This window comes from Dama dama, chromosome 20, assembly GCF_033118175.1.
Source record: "Dama dama isolate Ldn47 chromosome 20, ASM3311817v1, whole genome shotgun sequence".
In the NCBI taxonomy this organism is placed as follows: Eukaryota; Metazoa; Chordata; class Mammalia; order Artiodactyla; family Cervidae; genus Dama; species Dama dama.
The window spans coordinates 34,383,078-34,406,394 of NC_083700.1; the positions used below are offsets into that span (position 1 = coordinate 34,383,078).

Sequence of the window (23,317 nt, forward strand, 5' to 3'; positions counted from 1 at the left end):
CAGTAGGGGCAGACTTTACTGAGATAAGTTTTAAGAATGCACATGAAGGATATCTAAAGCAGGGTAAGCTTCCAGGAAAGGGTGACAGAAGCGAATCCTCCAGGATCCCACACCATCAGTAGACTACTCAGACCCCTCTCCCAGCACCTGAGAACCCCCTGAACCATGACACAGAGTACTGCGAGCTGACAGGAGGCATCCCATGAATGCTGAATTAAAGAGGGAACCAGGCACAGAAGGGCTCCCCTTCTGCAGAGACCTGATGCTAAGGAACGGAGGTGCATGAAGTGGAGATAGAAATGAACAAGCAAGCCCCACCCCCTCTACACACACATGCATGCCCATCCATGTGGCCCTGCAGTAGACAGCAGAAGAGAAAATGGACACCCTATACACCCAACACAGTCACTCATGACTCCAGGAAGCCAGGAGGGAATAAGACAAGACACAGCAGGTGTGAATAAGGCTTTCCTGGGGATCAGGCAGGCTGGGTGGAACCACACTGGGAAGCAAGGTCTGCACACCAGGCCAGGTCTGGTCTTCAGGGCAGTGCTGGGAGCTCAGAGCCGAGTGCTATGGGCCAGAGATCTGGCTGGGCTGCTCACAGCAGAAGCAACCATGGAAGGGAAGGATGGCCTGGGTGGCTTCAGTGCAGGAGAAATAATGTGGGGTGGGGGAGGAAACTTGCTCAAATATGATGGGAAACTGAATCTTTAAAGTAGGGATGGAAAGGGGTGTGGGAGAGAGATAGGGGGCCAAGAGAACATCTAGAGTGAACAGAGGAGAAAGAAAAAGACAGAAGGTTCTGTGTGCAGGAAGGTCCCCTGGTCTCCAGGGCACTGGCTCCTCACGTCCGTCTCCTGCCGTCCAGAGCACTACTTGCTGCCCCACACAGCCATCTTCAAATACACAGGGTGTGGGAGGAAGCGGCTGGACTTCATGTAGGCAGAGATCCTCTTCAGGCCCTGAGGGTGGGAAAAAGAAGGTCAGGCCTCAGGTCTGCTGCCCGAGTAGTGTTCATGGAGTTCTCCCTAGGTTTGGAACCTAGATATAGCCCTTCCATGTGGGGTTAAATATTGGGGGAAAATAAAGTCCGCCTGGTATCCCCAGCTCTGCAAATTTAACTTTTCCAATTTCCCGTAATTCAAGTGGTATCTTGATAAGACATCACATATGGAGACTCCACCCACTGCTGGGTGCTAGAGATGATGATACAGGTTTAGAATCTTTATGCCACTATCCTGCAAGATGGGTTCTACTGTCACCATTTATCAGAAGGGAAACTAGCCACACAGAAGTTAAGGACCACTGTCATGATCACACAATTCATAAATAATATGGCTGGAATACAGCCTGCTCCCTCTCTTGCCCCCTTTCTCTCTCTGCATTCTGCTGCACCCACTTCCTCACAGTTGAAAACAAAAAGAACCAGGAGGCTCACTCATTATCCAGTTATACAGAGTTAAGTCACTACTCAAGGAAGTCGCCCACCAACAGTGTGCCAGGAAGGCAATTCAGGATGGGGGGAAGAAAAAAAGATGAAATATTCTGTGTTTTGGATACATAGTTCCTAGACCATTAAGATGCATCTAAGGAAGAACTCTAATCACCCAAGATTTGCACATACATACACTGAAGATCTTTTCATACATAGAAAAGCACTAAAATCACTAACTAGAGATCCCTGGATTTTGGTCATTAGCAGTAATCTTTTACCAAGATACATAGTTGATTACTCCTATTTCCCAGGCCTCCTCCCCTACCTCTTCAGAGCAGTTCCCCCAGAGCTATCTGAGAGGCTGTGTTCTAAGATATAGTACTCAGTAAGGTCCCCAAATAAAAGGGAAACTCACTGCTTTGCATTATGTGGGTTTTACTTTCCAGTGGAGAGTTTTGCTGACCACAGAGGGACCCAGAGAAGACTTCATCCCCTCAACAAAACTTTACAAGGATCTAGAACTTTGCTACCTACCAGCAGGGCCCCTTGTGCCGATCCACCTCTCTACATGTGCATACAAATTTGGATGAATCTCTCATGATCTCAGATTTATCATCTTGGTTGACGATCCTGAATTTTATTCAGTGGTAGATGAAAAGGTACCTCACTTCTCAGTCCAGGGATGCTGAGAAAGTACCCAGTGGAGAGACCCTGGGAAGGTTCAGGCTGGGTGAATAGGTCAGGGGCTGATTGGTGTCTTTCCTTGAACTGACTGCTTTAACACCGTTGTCTGGAATATAGTGTAATACCATATGAGAGCTCTTAAATCCATAGATAAGGAACAGAGCTCCTCGTGGCCAGGTATGGCTTTCTCAGGCAATTGAGAAGCTTGCAGCAGTCCCATAGGGAAACTCACTCTTTAAAGAAACTCGCCAATCTGGGGAATGCACACAAAAAGTTTGGCAATCCTAGGTTCCCAGTGCTCACCATGGTTTTAGACTGTCAAAGAGAAAAACTGAGACATGTAAAAAATCTGAAATGACTACAGGGTGACAACTAGGAGAGTTAAGCTCATAAACAGCAGAAGGGCCCACCATATACAGTTATGAATAGCAATTTATCCTGACAGACTCTGAAATGGGAAAGCTTTCTAGACAAAAGAAAGAGGAATGACAGATTGCTAACCAATGACTAACATCACAGTCAGGTTTACGTACATTACATATGGAGCTTACACTTGAAAATACTTACTTAATTGGGATAAAGGGCTTCCCTGGTAGCTGAGATGGTAAAGAATCTGCCTGCAATGCAGGAGACCTGGGTCTAATCTCTGGTTTGGGAAGATCCCCTGGAGAAGGACATGGCAACCCACTCCAGTATTCTTGCCTGGAGAATTCCATGGACAGAGCAGCCTGGAGGGCTACCATCCATCCATGGAGTCACAAAGAGTCAGACATGACTGACGATTAACACTTTTTACTTAATTTGAGACACTATACCAAAGGAAATCTCAACCTAAAAATCACCAAAATATGGTTCTTTTGCCATTTCAAAATTGAGGGGTTTTGTGTTTTTTTTTTTCCATGAACACCAAGAGAAAGCAGACTATAAGATCAGCTGAATGGAAGACCTCTTTCGATTGGTATTTAGAAGCTTTTAAAAGAGGAAATGAGGAAGTAACTTCTTACGGAAAACTGACAAAAGATTGCTTGAAATTATATCAGAATTTTTAAAAGGCGCCTGAAGTTGGCCCTGCTCCCCACTGCTCCTCCCTGCTCCTCTAAGTATCTCCTTCAATGCTCTCCTACATGGCGTTCGACTCTCTCTGAACTTCCTTTTTATAACACCAAAATTGATTCCCATGGAAGCAACAATAATTCAGAAGGGTTGGTAAAGTAATTATTTTGGCCAAAGAAGTTTTAAAAACCTTTTTTTTCCCCCCAAAATTCTGACAATAAGAAAACCAAAGCCCTTCTAGGAGGAACTTGAATCATTTCCCTGTGCCTATGAGATACAAATGTTCTACCTAATCTTAGGCAGCTGAACTGAACTGAACTGATCCTAAAAATTGAGACTTTAAATTGGAAAAAATTCTAAGTCAGTAAACTTTTAGAGAGCTCATATTGTAAACAGCTGTTTTACTGGTAATAACTATGGAAGTGAGTGGAAGTCGCTCAGTTGTATCCAACTCTTTGTGATCCCATGGACTAGTCCATGGAATTCTCCAGTCCAGAATACTGGAGTGGGTAGCCTCTCCCTTCTCCAGGGGATCTTCCCAACCCAGGGATCGAACCCAGGTCTCCCGCATCACAAGCAGATTCTTTACCAGCTGAGCTACAAGGGAAGTCCACTACAGATGGAAAGACCAATTAAAAGGTGGATACAAAGAAATGTAACAGCTAACCTTAAGGACTCCCTTAGTTTAAAATAAACAAACAGGGTTTGTGGTCTCAGCTTCCTCTCAATGGGTCTTAGAGATGCTAATAAAAACAATATGATAACTAATGGTAATTCGGTTAATTAACAAGAAAATAAATAAAAGCTGAGGGTAAGTCATTTCTTCCTAATAATATGGAAATTTTAAAGGGACTGGTCTCAGCAGCATGGAAATCTTTAGATGATCATTAAGAAATGGGATAAATAAAACAGACTTTGATGGGATTAAAACCAAGGTTTTGATACAACACTACCTAATGTTCTGTGGGCCAAAGGAACCCTGTATTGGTCACCTCAACATTAAAGGACCTCAGACAAGGCCACTCTATTTATCCCAGTTAAGAAAAATCTTTGTCTGGAAGAGAAAAAAATTACACTGACCAAATTGCCAGACAAACAATTGCTTGGGCAAGAGGCCAATTAAGGTCCCTTGGTTCAATCCTTCACTGGGTACCCCAAAGCCTTTTATACAGAAATGAATAAAATGGCTGGGGGATAAAAAGGGAAGTTTCTGGGAACCCTTGTAAGACCAAGACTTGTTAATCGGATCCTAAGGAGGTCTATGGTTAAAAGTCTAAGTAAGAGTTGAAAGGACTGGGATGAAAATTTATAAAAACTTAATGTGGTTGAATGGGCTTTATATAAGATGGTTATATCTATTTTATCCAATTATATTATAGAAATGTACAATATATTTCACTGAGGAATGCTTCCCATGCTTGGACAGGGCATGTAAATCTACCCCTCAGACAATGTTAGTTAAACATCATAAGGAAACCCACAGGATTACATGAATCCACAGAGTATGAGGGTTTCCCTGCCAGCTCAGATGCTAAAGAATCCACCTGCAATGTAGGAGACATGGATTTGATCCCTGGATTGGGAAAATCCCCTGGAGAAGGGAAAAGGGAATGGCTACCCATTCCAGTATTCTTGGACCTCTCTGGTGGCTTAGACAGTAAAGAATTCACCTGCAATGCAGAAGTCCCAGGTTCAATCCTTGGACAAGGAAGATACCCAGAGAAGGGTATGGCAACCTACTCCAGTATTCCTGCCTAGAGAATTCCATGGAAAGAGGAGCCTGGTGGGCTACAGTCCATGGGGTAGAAAAGAGACACGATTGAACAACTAACACTTTCACTTCACTTCTTCACAGAGTATGAGGTAAAAACTGAGGACTAATATTTAATAAAAGAAATAATAGAGTGGGGTTTTTTGCTTGTATTTTGCCTCCAAGGTTACTATATGTCTTGGCATGTTCCTCCTTAGCTTTATCCTGCCTGGGACTCTACATTTTCTGGACTTGTAAGACTGTTTCCTCTCCCATGTTAGGGAATTTTCAGCTGTTATCAGATATTTTCCCCAATCCTTTCTCTCGGAACCCTATAATGCAAACGTTGGTATGTTTAATATTGTCCCAGAGATCACATAGACAGTCCTCACTTCTTTTCTTTCTGTTTTCTTTATTACGTTCCATAAACTCACTTATCCATTCTTCAGCCTCATTTATTCTACTATTGATTCCTCCTGGTGTATTTTTTCATTTCAGTTATCATATTGTTCATCTCTGTCTGCTTTTAGATCTTCTACTCTTCATTAAACATTTCTTGTTTAATATCTTCTTGGTTTGTGTCTCTGTTCTTTTTCCAAGATCTTGGATCATATTTACTGTCATTACTCTGAATTCTTTCTTGAATAGATTGCCTACCTCCACTTCACTTAGTTGTTCTTCTGGGGTTTTATCTTGTTCCTTTGTCTGGGACATACAGGACATACTCCCCTGCCATCTCATTTTGTCTAACTTTCTGTGACAGCAATTTCTATTCCACAAGCTGCAGGCCTGTAGTTATTCTTGTTTCTGCTGTCTGCTCCCTGGTGGATGAGGCCTGTCAAAGAGGCTTGTGTAAGCTTTCTGGTGGCAGGGACTGGTTCCTGCCCAGTGGTGGGTGGAGCTGGGTCTTATCCTTCTGGTGGGCAGGGCCTTGTCAAGGGGTGTTTGTTGGTTTAATTAATACAGACATGTCAACTTTACTGCACCTAGGTTTGGTGGTGGTGGTTTAGTCACTAAGTTGTGTCCAACTCTTGCGACCCCATGGACTGTAGCCCACCAGGCTCCTCTGTCCATGGGATTTTCCAGACAAGAATACTGGAGTGGATTGCCATTTCCTTCTCCAGGAGATCTTTCCATCCCAGGAATCGAACCCAGGTTTCCTTCATTGCAGGCAGATTCTTTACCAACTGAGTTATGAGGGAAGCCGGCACCTAGGTTTACTAAAAGCCAAATAAGGTCATATGATCTTTTTTAAAAATGTCATCAGCAAGAAAAATAGCTTGTGAGGATGGGTGACTTGGTCTAATTTCTCATGAAACTTTTATGGGTAATCTATAACAAGTGAAGTAAAAAAATATAAGTGGGATAAGAGCTTTAAAATGAACTCTTTAAGAATAATTATGTTTTATGGTATGTCTACTTAAAACTAGTTTCTCCAGATCTTTGATAACTTGAAGCTTTGGAGCTTGACTACATTAAGTTAAATGATGGAAATTTATTAAATAGCTAGATCATTCCCAAGCAAAATAAAATACTGAAACATTACAGAGGCTTCCTCTTGGAGGGCACAAACAAAACCTTGTGCACACCAGGAGTCAGGAGAAAGGAGCAGTGTCTCCACAAGAGACTGAGTCAGACTTGCCTGTGAGTGTCCAGGAGTCTCCAGTGGAGGCCTGGGTGGACAGTTTGGCCTCAGGCCAAACAACAGGGAGGAACACAGACCCGCCCATCAACAGAAAATGGGATTAAAGATTTACTGAGCATGGCCCCACCCATCAGAACAAGGCAGTTTCCCCAACAGTCAGTCTGTCCCATCAGGAAGACTTCATAAGCCTCTTTTCCCTATTCATCAGAGGGCAGACAGAATGAAAACCACAATCACAGAAAAATAACCAAATGGATCGCATTGACCACAGCCTTGTCTAATTCTGAGAAAACAGGATTCAAGGGCTCTGAATAGAAGCCCTGACTTTGTCTTGTGGCTTCAGGGCCTGAAGGTTTAAGCTCAAGGGCATCCCACACTGTGCAGTGGAGCAGAGACCTACCCATACCCTCTGAGCTGGTATGAAAAGGCAAAACGGTATGACACTGAAAGATGAACTCCCCGGGAAGGTAGGTGCCCTACATGCTCCTGGAGAAGAGTGGAGAAATAACTCCAGAAAGAATAAAGAGACAGCGCCAAAGCAAAAACAACACTCTGTTGTAGATGTGACTGGTGATGGAAGTAAAGGCTGATGCTATAAAGAACAATATTGCATACAAACCTAGAATGTTAGGTCCATGAATCAAGGCAAATTGGAAGTGGTCAAACAGGAGATGACAAGAGTGAACATCGACATTTTAGGAATCAGTGAACTAAAATGGACTGGAATGGGTGAATTTAATTCAGATGACCATTATATCTACTACCATGGGCAAGAATCCCTTAGAAGAAATGGAGTAGCCCTCACAGTCAACAAAAAAGTCTGAAATGCAGTACTTGAGTGCAGTCTAAAAAATGACAGAATAATATCTGTTCATTTCCAAGGCAAACCATCAGTAACACAGTAATCCAAGTCTATGCCCCAACTGCTAATGTCAAAGAAGCTGAATGGTTCTATGATAACCTACAAGACCTTCTAGAACTAATACCAAAAAAAAAAAGATGTCCTTTTCATAATAGGGGACAGAATGTAAAAGTGGGAATTCAAGAGATACCTAGAGTAACAGGCAAATTTGGCTTTGGAGTACAAAATGAAGCAGGGCAAAGGCTAACAGTGTTTTGCCAAGAGACCACACTGGTCATAGCAAACACCCTCTTCCAACAACACAAGAGACAACTCTACACATGGACATCACCACATGGTCAATACCAAAATAAGATTGATTATATTCTTTGCAGTCAAAGATGAAGAAGCTCTATACAGTCAGCAAAAATAAGACCGGAAGCTGACTGTGGCTCAGATCATGAACTCCTTATTGCAAAATTAAGACAAATTAAAGAAAGTAGGGGAAACCACTAGACCATTCAGGTACCCACACAAAGGCTTTGGTGTAGTCAATAAAGCAGAAGTAGATGTTTTTCTGGAACTCTCTTGCTTTTTCTATGATCCAATGGATGTTGGCAATTTGATCTCTGGTTCCTCTGCCTTTTCTAAATCTAACTTCAACATCTGGAAGTTCTCATTTCATGTACTGGTGAAGCCTCACTTGGAGAATTTTGAGCATTACTTTGATAGCATGTGTCTGTGTGTGTGTGTGTTAGTTGCTCAGTTGTGTCTGACTCTTTGCAATCTCATGGACTGTGGCCCATGAGGTTTCTCTGTCCATGGAATCTTCCAGGCAAGAATACTGGAGTTGGTTGCCATTCCTTTCTCCAGGGGTGAGGTGAGTACAATTGTGTGGTAGTTTGAACATTCTTTGGCATTGCCTTTCTTTGGGATTAGAATGAAAACTGACCTTTCCTAGTCCTGCGGCCACTGCTGAGTTTTCCAAATTTGCTGGCATATTGAGTGCAACTCTTTCACAGCATCATCACTTAGGACTTGAAATAGCTCAGCTGGAATTCCATCACCTCCACTAGCTTTGTTTATAGTGATGCTTCCTAAAGCACACTTGACTTTGGACTTCAGGATGTCTGGCTCTAGGTGAGTGATCACACCATCGTGGTTATCTGGGTCATGAAAATCTTTTTTGTACGGTTCTTCTATGCATTCTTGCCACATCTTCTTAATACCTTCTGCTTCTGTTAGGTCTGTACCATTTCTGTCCTTTATTGTGCTCATCTTTGCATGAAATGTTCCCTTGGTATCTCTAATTTTCTTGAAGAGATCTCTAGTCTTTCCCATTCTATTGTTTTCCTCTATTTCTTTGCATTGATCATTTTGGAAGGCTTTCTCATCTCTCCTTGCTGTTCTTTGGAACTCTAAATTCATATATCTTTCCTTTTCTCCTTTGCTTTAAGCTTCTCTTCTTTTCTCAGCTATTTGTAAGGCCTCCTCAGACAACCAGTCTCAATTTAAGTCTGAATTTGGCAATAAGCTCATTATCTGAGCCACAACAAACAGTGGAAAATTCTTCAAGAGACAGGAATGCCAAACCACCGTACCTGCCTCTTGAGAAATCTGTATGCAGATCAAGAAGCAACAGTTAGAACTGGACATGGAACAACAGACTGGTTCCAAATTGGGAAAGAAGTACGTCAAGCCTGTATATTGTCACCCTGCTTATTTAACTAATATGCAGAGTACATCATGCAAAATGCTAGGCTGGAAGCATAAGCTGGGATCAAGATAGCTGGGAGAAATATCAATAACCTCATATATGCAGGTGACACCACCCTTATGGCAAAAAGCAAAGAAGAACTGAGGAGCCTCTTGATGAAAGTGAAAGAGGAGAGTGAAAAAGTTGGCTTAAAACTCAACATTCAGAAAACAAACATCATGGCATCCGGTCCCATCACTTAATGGCAAATAGATGGGGAAACAATGGAAACAGTGAAAGACTTTATTTTCTTGGGCTCCAAAATCACTGCAGATGGTGACTGCAGCCATGAAATTAAAAGATGCTGTTCCTTGGAAGAAAAGTTATGACCAACTTAAACAGCACATTAAAAAGCAGAAACATTACTTTGCCAACAAAGGCCCATCTAGTGAAGGCTATGGTTTTTCCAGTAGTCATGTATGGATGTGAGACTTGGACTATAAAGAAAGCTGAGAGCTGAAGAATTGATGTTTTTTAACTGTGTGCGGTGTTGCAGAAGACTCTTGAGAGTCCCTGGGACTGCAAGGAGATCCAATTAGTCAATCCTAAAGGAAATCAGTCCTGGATACTCATTGGAAGGACTGATGCTGAAGCTGAAACTCCAATACTTTGGTCACCTGATGCAAAGAACTGACTCACTAGAAAAGACCCTGATGCTGGGAAAGATTGAAGGTGGGAGAAGGGGACAAAAGAGGATGAGATGGTTAGATGGCATCATCAATTCAATGGACATGAGTTTGAGTAAGCTCCAGGAGTTGGTGATGGACGGGGAAGCCTGGTGTGTGCAGTCCATAGGGTCTCTAAGAGTCGAATGTGACTGAGTGACTGAACTGAATTGAACTGGCTGTAAGATATTTAGGACTATTAATAAATATGTTTGGTAGCACACTGACAAATTTTTGTACAGAAAAAGTGCATGTTTTTAGAAACCAAAAATAGTATTTATAAATTTGCCCATCTACAGAATACTAATCTACAGAATACTAATATAGAATACTAACATAAAAGACAGTTCATAATTGCTTATTTCTTCAGTTCAGTTCAGTTCAGTTCAGTTCAGTACTCCATTCCCAATTTCAAGCCAGTCTGTTGTTCCATGTCTAGTTCTAATTGTTGTTTCTTGACCTGCATACAGATTTTTCAGGAGGCAGGTAAGATGGTCTGGTATTGCCATCTCTTGAAAAATTTTCCTCTGTTTGTTGTGATCCACACAGTCATAGGCTTTGGCATAGTCAATAAAGCAGAAGTAGATGTTTTTCTGGAACTCTCTCGCTTTTTCGATGATCCAACAGATGTTGGCAATTTGATCTCTGGTTCCTCTGCCTTCTCTAATTTCAGCTTGAACAAATGGAAATTCACGGTTCACGTACTATGGAAGTCTGGCTTGGAGAATTTTGAGAATTACTTTGCTAGTGTGTGAGCTGAGTGCAATTGTTTATGTGATGAGTGTGGTAGTTTGAGCATTCTTTGGCATTGCCGTTCTTTAGGATTGGAATAAAAACTGGCCTTTTCCAGTTCTGTGGCCACTGCTGAGTTTTCCAAATTTTCTGGCATATTGAGTGCAACATTTTCACAGCATCATCTTTTAGGACTTGAAATAGCTCAGCTGGAATTTCATCACCTCCACTAGCTTTGTTTGTAGTGATGCTTCCTTAGCCCACTTGGCTTTGCATTCCAGGATGTCTGGCTCTACATGAGTGATCACACCATCATGACTGTCTGGGTCATGAAAATCTTTTTTGTATAGTTCTTCTGTGTATTCTTGCCATCTCTTCTTAATATCTTCTGCTTCTGTTAGGTCCATACCATTTCTGTCCTTTATTGTGCCAGTCTTGCTTATTTCTTAGTTTTCATTAGAAACTAAGGTATTAAAGGTTAAGAATTCTAATTAATATACGTAACTAAAACTATTAAAATAAGGAAAAAAACTTTTCGGCAAAGAGGGAATTATAAAGAATAAAAATATGACAACTATATACCAATAAAATGGACAACCTGAGGAAATGAATAAATTCTTAGAAAGGTACCATCTCCTAAACTGAACCAGGAAGAAAGATAAACTATGAACAGACCAATTACGGGTACTAAAACTGAATCTATAAATACAAAACTCCTAAAAAACACACACCCAGGACCAGATGACTTCACAGGTGAATTCTACTAAACATTTAAAGAAGACTTAACACCTATCCTTCTGAAACTATTCCTGAAAATTTCAGAGGAGCTACTGAACTCTTTCTATGAGGCCATCATCACCCTGATCCCAAAACCAAACAAAGACATCACACAAAAAAGTATACGCCTATATAACTGATGAACAGATATGTAAAAATTCTCAGCAAAATACTAGCAAACTAATCCAATAATACATTAAAAGGATCATATACCATGAATAAGTGAGATATCCAGGGATACAAGGATTTTTCAGCATCCATAAATCAATCAGTTCAAACACTATATCAACAAATTAAGAATAAAAACCATATGATCACCTCAACAGATGTAGAAAAAGCTCCTGATGAAATTCAAATTCCATTTATGGAAAAAAAAAACAATAATAATAAAGGCAGAGAGATTCCCTGGTGGTCTAGTGGTTAAGAATTCACTTGCCAGTGCAGGAGACACAGGTTTAATCCCTGGTCTGGGAAGATTCCACGTGCCATGGAGCAGCTAAGCCTGTGTGCCACACTACTGAGCCAGCAGTCTAGAACCTACAAGGTGCAATGACGGAGCCACAACTACTGAAGCCCATGTGCCTAGAGCCTGTGCCCCACAGGAAGAGAAGCCACCACAGTGAGAAGCCTGTGTACTGCAACAAAGAGTAGCCCCCACTCACTGCAACTAAAGAAAGCCCATGTGCTACAATTGAGGCCCAACACAGCCAAAAATAAACAATCTTTAAAGAGATACCATTCTTAAAAAAAAAAAAAAAAAAAAAAACTCTCCATAAATTGGGCATAGAGGGAACATACCTCAACATAGGCTATGTATAACAAACCCACATCTAGCATGATACTCAATGGTGAGAAGCTGAAAGCATGCTCTCTAACATCAGCAACAAGACAAGGATGCCCACTCTCACTACTTTTATTCAATATAGTTTTGAAAGTACTAGCCATAAGCAATCAGACAAGAAATAAAAGGAATCCAAATTGGAAAGGAAGAAGTAAAACTGTCACTGTTACTATACATAGAAAATCCTAAAGACACTGTCAGAAAACTAGTAGAGTTCATCAAAGAAGCCAGTAAAGTTGCAGGATACAAAATTAATAAACAGAAATCTCTTGCTTTGCTATATACTATCAATAACTATATACTATCAATAAACTATCAGAAAGAGAATAAGGAAACAACCCTTTTTGCCATCACATTGAAAAGAATATCAAAAATATCTAGGGATAAACCTATCCAAAGAGGCAAAACACATGGACTTGGAAAGCTATCAGATGCTCATGAAAGAAATCAAAGATGACACAAACAGATGGAAAAATATACCATGTTCTTGGATTGAAAAAATCAATATTGTCAAAATGACCATATTACTCAAGGCAAGCTACAGATTCAATGCAACCTCTATCAAATTGCCAATGGCATTTTTCATAGAACTAGAGCAAAAGAAAAATCTTTAAATTTGTATGGAGACACAAAAGACCACAAATAGCCAAAAGAATCTTGAGAAAGAAAAATGAAGCTAGAGAAATCAGGTTCCTTGACTTCAGACTATACTACAAAGCTACAGTCATCAAAACAGTATGGTACTGACACAAAAGTAGAAATATAGATCACTGGAACAGGATAGAAAACCCAGAAATAAACCCACGCACCTACTATCAATTAACATATGACAAAGGAGACAAGACTACACAATGTTGGAAAAACAGTCTCTTCAACAAATGGTGCTGGAAAAACTGGACAGCTACATGTAAAAAAAAATGAAATTAGATCATTCTTTAATACCATACACAAAAATAGACTCAAAATAGAACCAAAGACATAAATGTGAGACTGGACACTATAAAACTCCTAGAGGAAAACATAGGCAGAACACTCTGACATAAATTGCAGCAACATCTTTCTTTATCTGACTCCCAGAATAATGTAAATAAAAACAAAAATTAAACAAATGAGTCCAACTTAAAAACTTTTGCACAGCAAAGGAAACTATAAACAAAATGAAAAGACAACCCACAGATGGGGAGAAAAATTTGTGAATGATGTGACCTGACAAACGATTAGTCTCCAAATTTTATAAACAGTGCATAATGCTTAACAACATCAAAACAAACAACTCAGTCAACAAATGGGCAGAGGACCTAAATAGACATTTCTCCAAAGAAGATGTACAGATGGCCAAGAGGCACATGAAAAACTAATTATTAAAAAATTAAAATCAAAACTACAATGAGATATCACCGCACACCAGTCAGAATGGCTATCATCAAAAAATCCAAACAATAAATGCTAGAGAGGGTGTGGAGAAAAGGGACTCCTCCTATGCTGTTGGTGGGAATGTAAACTGGTACAGCTATTATGGAGAACAGTATGCAAGTACCTTAAAAAGTAAAAATAGAGCTACTATATGACCCTGCAATCCCATTCCTGGGCATGTATCCAGAAACAAAAAAAAACTTGATCTGTAGGGATTCATGCACACCAGTATTCATTGCAGCACTGTCTACAATAGCCAAGACATGGAAGCAACCTAAATGTCCATTGACAGATGAACAAGAAGATGAGGTACATGCATACAATGGAATACTCAGCCATTAAAAAGAATGAAATAGGGCCATTTGCAGCAACATGGATGGACCTAGAGAGTGTCATACTGGGTGAAGTAAGTCAGACAGAGAAGGAGAAATATAGTATGACAGCTGTTATGTGTGGAATCTGAAAAGAAGTGATACAAATGAACTTACTTACAAAACAGAAAGAGACTCAAAGACTTAGAGAATGAACTTGGGGTGCCAGGGAGAAGGATGGGGGGATGGAATAGTTAGGGAGTTTGGGATGGACATGTACACACTGCTATATTTAAAATGCATAACCAATAACGATCTACTGTATAGTACATGGAACTCTACTAAATGTTATGTGGCAGCCTAGATGAGAGGGGAATTTGGGGGAGAATGGATATATATATATATATATGTATGGCTGAGTCCCTTTGCTATTCACTTGAAACTATCATGACACTGTTAATCAGCTATACCCCAATATAAAATAAAAGGTTTTTAAAAAATGGGCAGAAGACCTAGACATTTCCAAAAAATACATACAGATGACCAATAGGAACATGAAAATATGTTCAATATTGCTAATTATCAGAGAAATGCAAATCAAAACTATAATGACACATCACCGCACACAAGTCAGAATGCCTATCATCAAAAGGTCAATAAATTGTAAATAATAATAGAGGATGGAGAAAAGAGAACCCTCCTACAATGGGGTGGGAATATGAAATGGTGCAGATGCTATGGAGAACAATGTCGAAGTTCCTTAAAAAACTAAAAATAGAGTTGCCATATGATCCAGCAATCCCACTCCTGGTCATGGATCCAAAGAAAAATCTAATTCAAAAAGATACATGCACTCCTGTGTTCACAGCAGCATGATTTACAATACCCGAGACATGGACCCAACCTAAGTGTTCATCAACAAATAAATGGATAAAGAAGATGTGGTGTGTGTGTGTGTGTGTGTGTGTGTGTGTGTGTGTGTGTGTGTGTGTGTGTACACACAATGGAATACTACTCAGGAATAGAAAAGAATGAAATAATGCTATTTGCAGCAACATGGATGGACCTAGAGATAAAAATACTAAGTGAAATAAGTCAGACAGAGAAAGACAAATGTCATATGTATCATTTATATATGGAATCTAAAATTATGATAAAAATGAACTTATTCCCATAACGGAAACAGACTCACAGACATAGAAAATAAATTTATGGTAACCAAAGGGGAAAAGGGAGGAATGATTAGGAGCTTGCCACTAACAGATACACACTACCATATATAAAGTAAACAACAAGGACCTACTGTATATCACCAGGGACTATATTTAATATCTTGTAACAAACTATGATGGAAAAGAATATTCTGAATTATATATAATTGAAACACTTTGCAGTACACTTGAAACAGTACAAAACTTGAATCAAATATACTTCAATTTAAAAATAAAATGGAAATGTACTTTTTTAAGAGAAAATAAAGTGATTTTGTGCTAAAGCTGATTATTTCTCTTTTTTTCCTTTTTTTTAAAAAAAGCTGGCTATTTCTAAATGGGAAAGAAAATGAGAGACAAACTAATATGCATATAGAAAGTTGTAAAAGGCTTGTGAGAAAGAAAAGATAACTTTAGAAAGGAATTCTATGTGCAGTCCAGTCTGGCTATGATTAGAATGAGTTTAACAAAGTAAATAAAGCTCAGTATTAAATGTCAGGTGGTGCAAAACTAGAATCTGATTTTTCTTTCCATTGAGAGGACAACGTTTTCTTGAAATACTGATCTTTTGGTAACAATGTAAAACGTTTCTTTACCTCTTAAGTGATCTATTATAATTTCACATATTTTGACTTTAAAATCTTTTACTGTCTCTTTGGTTAATGAATAAGTATTTACTGGGACCTATGATCCTACTTTATCAAGTGCTTTAAAAACTTGATATCTTTGACAAACCTTCCCCAAGGTAAATTCTAAATGAAGTTCTTTTGACATCTAACTCACTTGGAATGCTTCAGAGGGCCCTGAGATAACTCAAAAAGAGATATTTTTTTTTTTTTTTTGGAATTCAGCATCAATGAAAGTTTTTATTATATCCAGTATTTTTTGTGTGTGTGGGTTTTGTCATACATTGATATGAATCAGCCATAGATTTACACGTATTCCCCATCCCGATCCCCCCTCCCACCTCCCAAAAAGAGATATTAATTACACCTTTCAGTATATTAAGTAACATGGGAAATGTTGTCAAATGAGTTATAATTAACACTTCTAGATTATACTATATAGGTAATTATTATCATATAAAATTACTAAAAGTGTCCTGGCGACTTATGTGTCATAATTCTAGTTATTGTATTAAAATTTTGTATGTCACAGAAATAACCAAATTTCACTGACAGTTATATTGTAATCAGATCATTTGTCTTTTGACATTTATGGGCAGTTATTGTTGTATTCCCTTGGACTGCAAGGAGATCCAACCAGTCCACCCTAAAGGAGATCAGTCCTGGGTGTTCATTGGAAGGACTGATGCTGAAGCTGAAACTCCAATACTTTGGCCACCTCATGCGAAGAGTTGACTCATTGGAAAAGACCCTGATGCTGGGAGGGATTGGGGGCAGGAGGAGAAGGGGATGACAGAGGATGAGATGGCTGGGTGGCATTACCAACTCGATAGGCATGAGTTTGAGTAAACTCCAGGAGTTGGTGATGGACAGGGAGGCCTGGCGTGCTGCAATTCATGGGGTCACAAAGAGTTGGACACAACTGAACGACTGAACTGAACTGAACTGATCTGATTGTTGTACTCTGATTCTTTTTAAAAGAATGTAGATCTTGAAGATTCATAAAAAGGATGTTTTTACAAATACACATTTCTGGTAACTTTTAAATGATTCCACTGAACTGAGTGAAAAATTTACAAAACTGTAAATGGAAAACCTGATGGCTTAATAAAACTACTAACAAAAAAAAAGTCAAGGTCAACAAGGTTTAATTCCATGGCACTGAATGAACTGAATTTATAATTTTATGGCTGTTTGAAATATTGCTGGCTTTTAATCTTTGTTCTCTGGATATGAGGAAACATTTCCTCTTATGCCTACTATAACTTGCAGCAAGTTGAGAAAGTATACCTTTGCAAACAAAGATGGAGTATTTATCTTTTTCTTTCTATCTAATCCCTCCAGCATTTGGCCTCTCCAGCTGGCCCCTCTCTGGACTTGATGGCTTCTCATGATCTACACTGCAACCAGTTATATTAATCATTGTTTTAATTTATTCTCTCTTTGTTGTTTTCAAATTATTCATGCTTTGTTTCCTTCATTGCTATACTGTGACCTTAAAAATGTTACTAGCTATATTACTTATACCTTAATTATTTTATAAGATTATTGTCTCTTGCATTACCTTCTGTGCATCCAGGTCTCTGATAAAATTAATGATGGTAAACCTCTATATATTGCATATCTACCTCCATATTGGTTTCTCAGGTGGCCCTAGTGGTAAAGAACTGGCCTGCCAGTGCAGGAGACATAAGAGGTGTAGGTTCAATCCCTCAGTTGGGAAGATCTCCTGAAGGAGGGCTTCACAGCCCACTCCAGTATTCTTGCCTGAGTAATCCCCATGGACAGAGGAGCCTAGCAGGCTGCTGTCCATGGGCTCACGAAGAGTCAGACACAATTGAAACAACTTAGCACACACACAGCTCTATATAAAATTCATTGTAGTGGTGCGACTCTAGATACGGGAAGAAGTGACAAAGGGAAACATATCCTGGGTCATAATAGACTAGTTAGTAAGACAGATGATCCAGAGAAGTTTTAGTATATTAACAGTGTCCAGCTGTAGCGTAGAAATGACCTATCAATGAAGTCCTTGTCTGACCTAGAAATGAGCCTTCCTAGCACCATGGGACAAACTGGTGATGAAATGCCTCCCAAACCTTGGTCAAATTTATGGCCTAAAGAAGCTGTAAACAAAAAGAATAGAGTCTCACTCACTACCTGGTTAAGAAAAGGACTAAGCTGCAACCCACGGCAATCACTCACAGACTGTGTGCCTTCAGGGGAGTTCAGGATGGAGAAAACCAGAATGAAACATTCTGTGTTTTGGACCCAGGGTCCCCTAGAGAGTTAGGTTGCATCTTGAATGAAGAATTACAAAGACCCGAGATTCACCCATCTTCCTACACATAGAAAAGCATTAAGATCATTAACTTGAGATGTTGGTTTTTTGATGATTAGCAGCAATCTTTTACCAACATGTATATTTGATGATGTCATGAAAAAAATGCACAACCTAAAAGTTGAGAATTATGTTTTATACTGTAATTCTCTGAGGACTTCAGAGCAGTCCCTTACAGCTATCTGAGAGGCTGCTTCCTGGGCTTGAAGAGGTAAGGAAGGAGCCAGGATATATAGGAGCTTTGTAACAAAACCAAGTAGTTGGAATATCAAAAGATTACTGTTAATTAAAGAAAATCAGACATCTCAAGTTAATGAATTTAGCACTGTTCTGTGTATAAGAAGCTACAAAAGTCTGGGCTCACTGAAATCGTTACTTTGATAGGTACCTCAGCTATCTGAGGCCAGTATCCTGTGTTTTCCCATCCTGAGTCTCTGCTGGGTACACTGCTGGGTACGGCTGCAGTGGATGATGGCTAGGTGGTGGGTATTGGGTTTCCATCCTGAATTCCCTCAGGGCCCACCACAGGGAACAACTATAATGCAATGGCTTGATGGCTGCAACATCCTTTGTTTACTGCCTTTGGCAAACAAATTTTTCATTCTCAACTATATGTATTTTCAAGGTGATAATTTATATCTACTGTCTTCTACCTTACCTCTTCATAGCAGTTACTCAGAGCTCTCCAAGAGGCTGTCACATAGGCTACAAGTCCTCAGTAAGACCCCCAAATAAGACTGAAACTCACTGCATTTATATTGTAGTTTTTTACTGTCTCCTCCCCCCACTCTCCAGGGGACATCTCCCTACAGAACAACTTCTTCTCATTCTGCAAAACAATTCTCTTTGTCAGAAGGAAGCTCTTGGCTTCCCAGGGCTTGACCACAGGTGGACCTCAAGCACAACAAAGGGGCTTAGAGAGTAGATAAACAGCTTGAAAGAGACACCAGATCTCATCCAGCAAATCATGGATGAAAGGTGACAGGAGGTGTGGAGCAGCAAGACTAGGCCAGGCCACACAGACCAACTGCCTGGCCCAGGACCTGAGCCCACTCTCACTGAGCCCCAACCTCCCTCATCCCCAGTCCTGCTGCAGCCAACCAAGCGGTGAGACGCTCAGGTGCATCTGTGCACCATCTTCCCAAAACAAACAGTGCCCGAGAGTTCCCAGGACTCCAAAGACCTAGGGCTGCCTGTACCCCACAGCCCAGGCCCCAGCAGGCCACATACTGCAGCCCACATCTGTCCCACATCCTCCCTGCTGGGCAGTCATCCCGGTTCTTGCAAAAATCTCAGGGCAACAAGCCTTGGACCTAAACCAGAGCTGAAGAGAACTGGCTGAGGAAGCAGATTTCATGATGGGGGTGGGAATACAAAACAAGATTGTAGGCTGAAAAACATTGGACTAGAGCTTCAAATTCCCAAATCCATCATAAAGAGACTTTGTTACTCTCCGGTTGGTAGATTGAGGGTGAATGATGAGCTGGGAGGTGCAGACTGTGCTCCTCTAGAACCAAGGTGGCTCCACCCACACCACACAGCTCGGGGTTCCTATGGTTCTCCAGCTGCACTCAGCCCCAGAGGCTGGGTGGCAGGACTATGTGACTTCTGCATCCCCCTATGCCTGACATAGGGCCTCATACAAGGAGGAGGATCGGATCAGTGAATATAACTTAAAATGACGCACTACCCCATCTCTGAGATGGAATCTTGGGTAAGTGGAAGGAAGAAACAAGGAAGACATGGAGGGAAGGAAAGTGCCCTTCATAAGAGGCATCCTTATAAAATCTTCCCAAGAAGGCACCTACATATGGAAGAAAATCCCAGCACCAATGACATTTCTGGAAATCTCAGTACACCCCTAGAGAGGGAGCCAATAGCCACAGAGCCTTCTGGAGAGCAGGAGAAAATACTGTTTGTGTTTTTACTACTTCAAATCATTTTATTACTTCATATCATATCAAGACCTGTGACGCAACTCTGCAAATGCCAGCTGCATGCAAACTCCTGAAGATTCTGCTTCATCCACACTTTCCAGAGCTGGGAACCCAGTCAACAAAAGAACCTGAGCTTTTTTTCAATTTCATACAAGAAACAGAGAGCCACTGACTGCTGCCCCTAGAAGCCAGACACTCTGACTGGGAGCCCAGCACAATCTGTACTGATTCTGCGACCTTCAGAAATTACTTATCCTTTCAGCTTAATTCCTTATCGTTAAAATGGAGAGGATAATCATTCTACCCTGTAGGAATGTTATAAAAGTTAAATCTAACACAATGTATGTCAGCTGCTGAGCAGAGATCTTGGAATAAACCAAGTTCTCAATAAATTCTATTTCTCATTGAAGTTTCAACTAGGAAAGCATCAGAAAGTAGAGGGAAGAGAAGAGAGATATAAATACTAGGAGGACCAGGGGAATCACCTCAAAACGGGTAATGAAGTCTTTCAAATTTGGAAATTCATCCAGACATGTGGGTTCAAATATGCGGTGCCGGTCAAGGACATCATAAACCAGGAAATCCACAAAGGTGAGCTGCAGAAAGACAATGCATGAATGTGCAACAAACTCTGAGTAAGAAAAAATAGTAGTTCTCCCTCCTCTGAAGCCATCCCACTGACCTTGTCCCCTGCGAACCAAGGCCTCTTCCCCAGAAACTCTGAGAACTGCTTCATCTTTTCAGGGATCTCCTTCAAGTAACCAGGCTTCAGTTTCTCCTAGACAAAAAACAGCTGTCACCACCCTCAGACACAGACTCCCTGACAGAATGCAGGCCTCCCAGAGTGGTGTCTGATCCCAGCTGTGGGTGAGCAGCAACGGCCTTTGACTGCACCTGGGTTCATGCCCAAGCTGCAATTCAACCCACCTGTGTTCACTAAACTCCTATGAGTACCACCTCCCATCTGTGAGAGGCGATGGGAAAGCAAAGGGCAAAACCACACTCTCCCTGAACCTGTCACCAGTCAGCTCCAGACACCTGCCCTGGGTCAGACCGGCAGTGTTGTGGGACCTGGCGGAGCTTGGTCCTCAGAATTTAGGCCAATCAACACTCAAATGACTAGGAAAGAAGTCCTACATTCCAGTGTGGGAGACAAGAATGGTGTGGACGCCTGGGCAGTTTCTGGACGGTTTCTGAACAGTTGGGGACAATTTGAGAGCCTGAAGGGAAGGAGGGAGAAGAGCAAAGTCTGGCCCTGGGCTGCCTACAAGACACACATCCAGAGCCCTGAGATGCCAGGAAGGAGGACCTGGGCTAAGGAGGTAAATACCATCTAGGAATTGAATTTCCACCCAGGGGAGGCTGGACTCTTCCTAAGATTGGTGGGAATTAGAATTTGCATTTTATGTTCTGGGGGTTCTGAGAGTCACTCTGGGGACTCTGTAGGGACAAGCTTGGTGGATCAAAAGAACCAAGTGGTTCAAATGGCAAAAGGACCAGTGTAGATGTGACCCTGTCTTGCATTTAAACTCTGGGCAACCCAGCCCAGTGGGAGGGGACTCACAAAATCAGGGCTGTAACAGATCCTGGCCATGTGCAAGCGGACGTCCATAGTCTGGTTCTCCAAAATGTCCACACGGATCTTCTCCTCCTCTGTCTCCCCACCTGTGGCCACACAACAGAGACTCACCCTCAGCATCCCACTCCAGCCCAGCCCAGGGGAGTGGGAATGTGTTCCCCAGCCCCACTTACACATGTTGTGCTTGCGAGCGATGTAACGAAGGATGGCATTGCTCTGAGTGAGCTTGTGAGCTCCATCAATTAAGTAGGGCAACTGGAAGAACAACAGGGCCTTTGTTGTGCAACACACAGGAGTCTGTGTTTGGAACACCAGACCCCCCTGCACCCCCTCCCTTGACCAAGGGTAGAGATGAAACCTGGCACTCACAGAGCCTGGCCCATGGTAGACACTAAATAATACGCTGTAAAATGGACACAGAACATCATAAAAGGGCAGGGGAGAGGACCAGGAAGCTGAGAGACAGAGCAGAAGGCACCAGATTCTGAAACCTCTAAGCCGGGAAAGGAAATGGATGGAGACACTGTCCACTTCTTCCCACAGACCCCAGCTCCTGCACCTACATTGGGGAAGTCCAGGCCCAGCTTGAATTTTTCATTCAGCCACTGGCTTCTGTCATAGTCGGGAGCTGTGAAAAAGACCATACAGTGAAACAAATTTCCTGAGTCCTGCCCTCCTTCCTGGGGGACCCACTGAAGAGTCAGAGGCAAAACTCCCTGAATTGGTGGATATGGATTCAGAATCACCAATCTCACAGGGAGCTTTGGGGGAAAGCACACTTATAAGGATTTGGAACCTACCTGAGTGAGGCTTACAGAGAGTTAGTGCAATACTAACGGGAGCCCATGACTGATACAGGGCCTAGCTATGGGCTCCCATGTCCTTCCTTGGAGGCCAGCTGCACCCTCAAAGGGTTTGGGAAGGGGCAGGCCTCTGCTCCAGCTGGTGGAGGGCAACAGAGGCAACAGGGACAAGGATATGAGCAGCTTGGCACCAAATCAGCATGACTTGGCCAGAAGTCAGGACATGAACAGGATGCCATTACCGTCCCCCATCGTGTACTTCTTCTCCTCATAGTTTGAGTCTGTGTACTCCAGGAGCAGGCGGATGGCGTGGGCCAGCTGGGAGAGATGCCAGGACAGAGGGCAGTTGTCAGGTCTTGACTGCCAAACTCTCACTGCTCCAGGTCGCTTCCACACTCCCAAGCCTCTCCCTTCACCACCACCCCCAACCCTGCATGGGTGCCCCCCACCCACCCACCCACATCCACAGACACATGCCAACACCCAGTAAGATGGTGGGGCTAAGGAAAGGGGCTCTGCTGCAGCAAGCCCTGAGGAAGCTTCTGGTTGAACCAGTCCCACTGCCCGGGATTTCCCCACCCGCCTCCATCTTCCCAGCCCTTGTGGACCCCCGCTCACCCCACGGATGTCCCAGTAACCCAGGATCATGGGCATGGTGCAGGTTATGACGCTCTGAGTGCAGAAGCTCCAGGACAGCTGGACTTGAAACTTATCCTGTGACCCAGGGGTCAAGGCCGGCCTGGCAGCACCAGCCCCTCTTTTCGGTCCCACCCCCGGCACAGACCCTGACCCAGGCCCAGACAGGCAGAGCGAGGACTATTCCTGTCTCTTAGCAGAAGGAATTGGAAGCCAAGCTCTGGGTGCCGAGAAGACTAGGGCCACCTGGGTCGGGCTTGCCTGGTTCCTGCCTCGAG

The 23,317-nt window shown here is 42.0% G+C and overlaps 1 protein-coding gene across 1 annotated transcript; it reads right to left on the minus strand.

The window, feature by feature from the left end:
- On the minus strand, positions 1-23,317 carry GSTM1 (glutathione S-transferase mu 1). The gene is made up of 8 exons (XM_061121209.1): positions 23,022-23,317; positions 22,646-22,721; positions 22,164-22,228; positions 21,774-21,855; positions 21,586-21,686; positions 20,704-20,799; positions 20,507-20,617; positions 1-965 (listed from the first exon to the last, which is right to left on the minus strand). Exons 1-8 carry the CDS (start codon positions 23,055-23,057, stop codon positions 876-878), a joined length of 657 nt encoding a protein of 218 aa, XP_060977192.1. The 5' UTR covers positions 23,058-23,317; the 3' UTR covers positions 1-875.

What these genes read in the sequence shown, in the direction of transcription:
- GSTM1 (XM_061121209.1), bottom strand. Translation starts at nt 23,057, where the DNA reads ATGCCCATGATCCTGGGTTACTGGGACATCCGTGGG. An exon ending in CGCTCGCAAGCACAACATGT is followed by an intron (nt 21,687 to 21,773) that starts GTAAGTGGGGCT and finishes GTGTGGCCACAG; the next exon opens with GTGGGGAGACAGAGGAGGAG. An exon ending in CTTGGTTCGCAGGGGACAAG is followed by an intron (nt 20,618 to 20,703) that starts GTCAGTGGGATG and finishes GTCTTTCTGCAG; the next exon opens with CTCACCTTTGTGGATTTCCT.